At 38.3% G+C, this 6,483-nt stretch overlaps 1 protein-coding gene across 1 annotated transcript in view; it reads left to right on the forward strand.

Moving 5' to 3' along the window:
* The window catches only part of ITGB8 (integrin subunit beta 8), a 43,084-nt gene extending 37,479 nt beyond the window's left edge, over positions 1 to 5,605 (forward strand). The window contains exons 11-14 of the mRNA XM_059818794.1: positions 2,157 to 2,382; positions 3,996 to 4,099; positions 5,226 to 5,389; positions 5,483 to 5,605. Coding sequence (XP_059674777.1) covers positions 2,157 to 2,382; positions 3,996 to 4,099; positions 5,226 to 5,389; positions 5,483 to 5,605 — 617 coding nt within the window. The remainder of the gene's footprint in view (positions 1 to 2,156; positions 2,383 to 3,995; positions 4,100 to 5,225; positions 5,390 to 5,482) is intronic.
* Positions 5,606 to 6,483: the final 878 nt, after the last annotated feature.

Here is a 6,483-nt window from a genome sequence, read left to right on the forward strand (position 1 = left end):
TAAGACTGTCAAGTACAAGAATTGTGCGTGCAGAATTAGTGTGTGAAATGTCCTGAACAGCCTGGTAGGAATTCACGCTCCTGGGCTTTCTTCACCACAGAGGTATGCACTGTCTTCTAAACTTCAGCACTGCTTTTTAGGGGTTTTATTGAGTTTTTTCTAAGTTTAGCCATTTTTAGGTTTAAATCTCAAACTTATTCAGAGGTAATGATAGTGATATCTTGGATAAAACAGTAACATTATTCCAGAAAGTAAGTTGATACATTTCAGTTTAATGGGGAAATGAGATACTAAGAGATTAGGAGGAATTATTAACTTCCAGATGAGGTTCTGATTTTCTAACACCCTAAATCAGTCTTGTGAGAGATACAGTGACACTTGATTTCAAATACTGATATATTTGCTAACACTGTTCAGAACACCAGCTCCAAAAAGGAGAGTGGAAATGAAACATAAACAGGGAGAGTTATTAGAAATTCTTACTGGTTTTGTGACCTACTTTATGTTTTTTAAAGAAAGCATGCAAATGAAAATTGCATATGAACAAAATACAAAACATGAACTTTTAAGTTAGAGTTATTAAGGAAAAATGGGATTGAATCAGTATCATTACTGTACCTCTACCAGAATATTTTTTCCCCCTCGGAAGTAATTAAATATTTTCAAATCCATACTGCTGTTCTGCATCCTTTCATTTCACTGTATACTGACCAATGAGTGAATTGAGGGACCAATATTTTCAGCTGCAGTTGGATAAATCTAGAGTAATACTATGGACTTTAATAGAGTTATTTTGGTTTGGCTTTGCTGGTGACTGTGAACTTTACGTGAAATGAAGAGAAATGATGTTAACTAACCCTTTAAATACTTCATTCCAACACAAAGAATTACGGTTCATCTTCTCACTCTTCTTCCCTCCCCCCAACCAGCTTTGCAAATTTACTATTTCTTAACCTACACAGACCTTTCAAACTTATAAGCTCCTAAAGCCTGAGATGTGGTGCCCTGGTCGGCAGAGGAAACAGGGAGAACTTTGTCTAAGAGATGTTGGAGATTGTCGTGTGTGATGGAGTCCTGCCCTAGGGTACCGCAAGGGGAATCTGCCATCTGGGGCCATGGCTGAGCAGTGTGCCTCTTCATGGGATATTTTGCAGTGCAGAGCCTTGCTCTGAGATGTCCTATGATCCCCTTCCCCCCTCCATTTTGCACAGCCCAGGCGAAAAAAGGGGCAGCCTATACTTTGGCCTCACTCCCATTTAGGAGATCCTGTCTGTTAGATGGGACTGTCTCCCTGCAGCTGCTCTGTGGATCCCTGGAGCACGAGAAGGGCCATCGCAGTTTGTGTGAAACTTAGGTATTGCCAAGGCATAGTTGAGGAGACCTAATGAGACTTGCTTTATGTCCTCTCTGTTTCTATATTTCCTAAAGGTGCTTTCCCACGCTGTAAAAATGTGGCTAAACATTATCAGCATGTCAGTTGTACAGCTGCCTAAATGTGCTACAACATGGAAAACATATGGGTTTTGCCCTAAAGCTCCCACTGCTTTGCCTGGAAAATTGTAAAGGCCACAAGAGGTTCTTCATAGCCTTTGAATCCTTGAGGCTGTACATTTTAAGTTCTTATTAAACAACCTACAGTTCATAAGCACAGCATATCCACTTGTCCAGCTCAGTTATCTGTCCTTTAGAAAGGCAGAAAAATAGTGCTATGGTACGTGCTTCTGAAAAGAAAAGAAAAAAGCACTCTGGCTTGTGCACATGAACTTGATACTCCTTCCTCCACTGAATCTTGCTGTTTATTTGAACTGAATGCTTTCTTGCTAAAGAGTAGTTTGTTTAGTTTGCCTGAAGACTGTTTTCTTGGTCATTGTGTAATTTTTAATCCCCACTGCTTTGATTCAAGGCAACAGGAAAAAGTCTAGTAAAACGTTTTAGGATGACATCAAGGTAGCAGCTTTTGCTCAACTTAACAACAGCAGCCATAAACACGTATCATGCTGTCAGCCCAAATTGTTAACTTAAAAACTAATTAGCGAGCCAAGGTCTAAATTAGCTCTGTTTAACATAAAGCATCAGCAATACAAACGTATGCATATAAAAATTGACTTTCTATGTTTTCATAAAAGCATATGACTTAAGGCTATCTGATGTTGTAGGTAATGGTGAATGTGAAGCTGGTAAATGCAAATGCTTTGCTGGCTGGGAAGGTGACCATTGCCAGTGCTCGTTGCAATCAGCAAAGCACTGCCTGAATTCCAAGGGCCAGATTTGCAGTGGAAGAGGAAAATGTGTATGTGGAAAGTGTGAGTGCACAGATCCAAGAAGCTTTGGCCGTTTGTGTGAATATTGCCCTACTTGTAACAAAGCCTGTGAAGAAAACTGGTACGTTTCTTGTGCTAGACTTGACTTTTTAACTCTGTAGTGCTGAAACAAGGAGAAATATTTCTGTTTGGCTAGATGTGTGCTATATTTCTTAGACATTTAGACTGTAGGAAATAGAAATGATTCATACTTGAGACTTTTCTCTTTGTAGCTGAGGGGTTCACACTGGCAAGTAAGAGAATTGCATGTCTGTATCTGTGTTCACTAGTCTGTGTCCAACTTTCAGCTTTCTGAAGTCAAAGGAGATGTGTCCTATGACTGTCTTTTTTTTCATATATTTATTAAAAGATGGTTGTTCATATGAAATCTTATGGGTAGGAAATAAAGCCCATACATTTGGAGTTTTAAAAATGGAGAGTAGATGCTACTCTGGAATGCCACCAAGTCCCATAATAATCTCCAACTTTGTTTTCGCACATTCCTTGTGCTTCTCAGCTGAAAGAAGGAGGTGTGGAACAAGAGCAATACCTGTGCATTATCACTGCCATCGGTCGGCAGAGCAGAGCTGGTCTTACCCAGAGAACAACATTCTCCGTTTTAAACCACTTAGTCTTTGCTGTGCTAGTTTTAAAGCATGCCGTTTTCCCTTACCCACGTAAAGGAAGAGACAGGGTGGAGGTGGAAATGAGCAGCCCAAGGAGGAGACCAAGCTCTCAGTGGCACACTGGCTGGTGCTGGCTTAAAGAGCCGATGAGGCCCTGTCTTTGGGCACGGCTCTTCTACACTCTCCCGTCAGCACATGTAATCTTCTGCATCCCACTGTGGCTGAGAAGGTGAGAGATCAGCCTTTAGTTGGAAAGGGAATTTCATCAAAACAGGATTGTTGTTTATTCATATTCATTTGAATTAGAGCTCTGGTGAATATCCTGGAGAGACAAGCTGGGCCATGTCTGAAAAGGTGACTGCTAAGACCTCACTAGATAAAATGCAGTTAGTCTTCCTGGCTTACACATGTTCAAAGTCGCTGTGAAATGCATACCTTTAATAAATTCAGAAGATGGTGTAGCTTCTTTGAAAATTCAGTCAGGGCTTTTTCAGGATCACTTGTGATGTCTATCTTCTGCAAGGCTATAAAGTGAAGAGGGCAAGGCTGACAGCGCTGCCTCCCACTGTACTGCTGACCCTCTGAACTTCCCAGCAGCGGGACCTTGCGTGGCTTTGTCGTAACATACCATCCGAAAAATTATTAACAAAGCTGTGTTTCCTACACCTATCCCTTCTCTTCAGTCCCAGAGTGTATCCCAATGAGACTGATAGATAAGAAAGACTAGAACTGAACTAGAGGCTGACAGCTGAAGAAAGGATGCTGGACCCTTAGCTACACCCCCTGAAAAGCACACACCACAAAATGCAGAGCAGGGGCCAGATGAAGGTGGCTTGAAGCCAAAGACATGTTTTACTTTACAACTTCTGACTACTTGGTTCTGAGAAGCATCACAGGGATAAAATGCTGAGAGGCCCATCACATTTCAGAAAAAAATAAATAAATGTCGCAATGTTTTTACTAACAACAGGAAAGCATTATGTGCAAGCGATACGTCACCCTGTTGATACAATCTCTTTAAGGGGAGTACAGACCAAGACAGGTTTTTCATTACATTTTTATTTTACAGGAATTGTGTTCAGTGCCATCATTCTAACAATGCATCTCAAGCAAAACTTGACCAGTGCACAACCTCATGTGCTTACCTGCTACATTATATTGACCAAACTTCAGGTATGTGACATTTTCTAGGTAATTTTAATAAGAGATGTAAATCTGTTGGGATTAATAATTGAATTCACTGCTGTTACAATGTCTTTCAAAAGTGTGTCATATTATTACAATAAGAAATAAAGCAAGCAGGAAAAAGAGAAAGATCACTCATAGCTTCAGGGAAAGTAAAAGATAAATAATAACAGGAAATGTGATTGGCAAGCATTGCTAAATCAGATTTCCCAGCTCCTTGAGAAGTCACGTCTAATAATAATGAATCCTGCCTGAGCAATGCTTTAAGAAATATTTATAAAAATCTGTTATGGCATCTGTATGTTTTATTACTTTGGATATGCTTACATTATTTGACATTACCAGAAATGAGGAAGAACGAAGTAGAACGCTTATCTCTTGTTCAGTAATGTTTAAATATTCCTTTCAAGTATAAAAAACTGTACAGTTATGAGGACTGTGGAAGAATAAAATCTTTTTAAATAAAATCTCGTAAAGCTTAATCAGTCCATGCTGCAACAAAAATGCATGGTAAATGGCTACCTTTGTCACTTCTCATTTTTGTACTCTTTTTATCTTACAGTTGTTCATGAATGAGGAATACTTTTGAATACTTTTCTCATAACTTTAGTATTAATTAAAGGAAAGCTTGCTGTGTGAGAGAGGTTTACCAGTGAGGAGAGCACTGAACAAAGATTCAAGAAACCACATTTTCTTTCATATTTTGCCAATGATCTGCACTGTAATCTTGTGAGATTAAACTGTCTTGGCCCCACACATCTCTAACAATTCATCCTCTCTATTTCAGCTATAAACTCACTGACTTACAGAGAATTCACAGTGGCCAACACAATGAACCCTTAGTCTTAGTTCTGTAGGAACTAAGGAATAATAGTTTGACCATTTTTCTACAGTGGATCTTAATTGAAATTGCCTTTCGTGATATACCCTTCTTTAAAAGCTTGCATATGGCAACTTTTCCCCTTAACTTCCCTTAAGTTATTTTCCTTTAACTTTTACCAGGCTCCTGTTACATTTATGCAACATTACTAGGCAGTGGTAGATATAACTGTGTTTGAGGGATGTGCCTACTCCATACATGAGGCTTTACACTTGTGTTTTGTTTTCGTTGCAGAATGTTTCTCTGGACGAAGCTACTTTAGAGTCTTTTCCATAATCTTTATAGTTACCTTTCTGATCGGGTTGCTTGTTGTCCTTATCATCAGACAGATAATTCTGCAGGGGAGTAGCAATAAAGTTAAATCTTCAGCTGATTACAGAGTATCTGCAACAAAGAAGGTAATTGATTTCAGAGCCATCATATTCAGTAATCTTTTTCTTGCACATAAAAATTAGCTAATTGTTGATAAAAATTGTATCTTCTCCTTCAAGGATAAGATGTTTTTGCCTACTGTTTGTACAAGAACAGTAACATACAGACGTGACAAACCAGAGGAAATAAATATCGACATCAGCAAGTTACGATTAAATGAAACTTTCAAGTGTGAATTCTGAAGACAGTGTGTTTTCTGCAAATGTCTATTTCCATCATGCTCGACTTTTTAAAAGTTGCCTTCTGTACTCTGTCGGAGTCTTGACTGTTGCTGTATGGTTTTGTGTCATGCGTTTGGTTGAATACTGTAACAAAGTGACATGTAAGCATATTCACATAATGTGACTATGTTTGAAATGATAGCTGCTGTATTTTTTTTTTTTTTTTTTTTTTTTTTGAAAGAGAAATGTGCGTTACTACTGTTCAGGAACATTAGTTTTGATGTAGCACTTTAGCGTATTCTAATTTATTTAGTTATGGCCTAGCATGTAGGTATGAACCGGTCTGACAAAGCACTGATCTCACTCTACATGTAGCTAGTACTGATGTGCTCTGTGGGAATGGACAAAAACTGTGACTGAAATATTAACATTGCTATATATTATGGCAATAGATAAAACTATTCAAATGCTCTTAAATAGAGTAAACGGTACTTTTATAGTTCTCTCAGTTAACTAAATTCCAGTGATTTGTCTGCTTTAGCCTCTTCACTTCTCCTCATTACTTAATAAAAATGACTGGATTAAATGAGTGCTTAGTTACTGGTGTGGGTGTATAGTTGTGTATATATATGCACACACATGTCTGTACACACACACACACACAGGTAAATTAAATATATATCGTTTTTTATACGTTATGATGTCACTTAAAGATAATTTATATCTGATAAAGAGTAATTTTTAGCTTTTTTACTTGTTTCAACATAAAAATTTATATATGAATTTTAAGGTATTTGGAAACTGAGTGGCTACAGAAAGCAAGGGAGTTCCTCTGTCCAACAACATAGTCTACATGATGATCACTGCCAGCTGACTTCACCTTTGGAGTCAGCAGCATC

The sequence above is a fragment of the Gavia stellata genome, chromosome 6 (assembly GCF_030936135.1).
Source record: "Gavia stellata isolate bGavSte3 chromosome 6, bGavSte3.hap2, whole genome shotgun sequence".
NCBI classification, from domain to species: domain Eukaryota; kingdom Metazoa; phylum Chordata; class Aves; order Gaviiformes; family Gaviidae; genus Gavia; species Gavia stellata.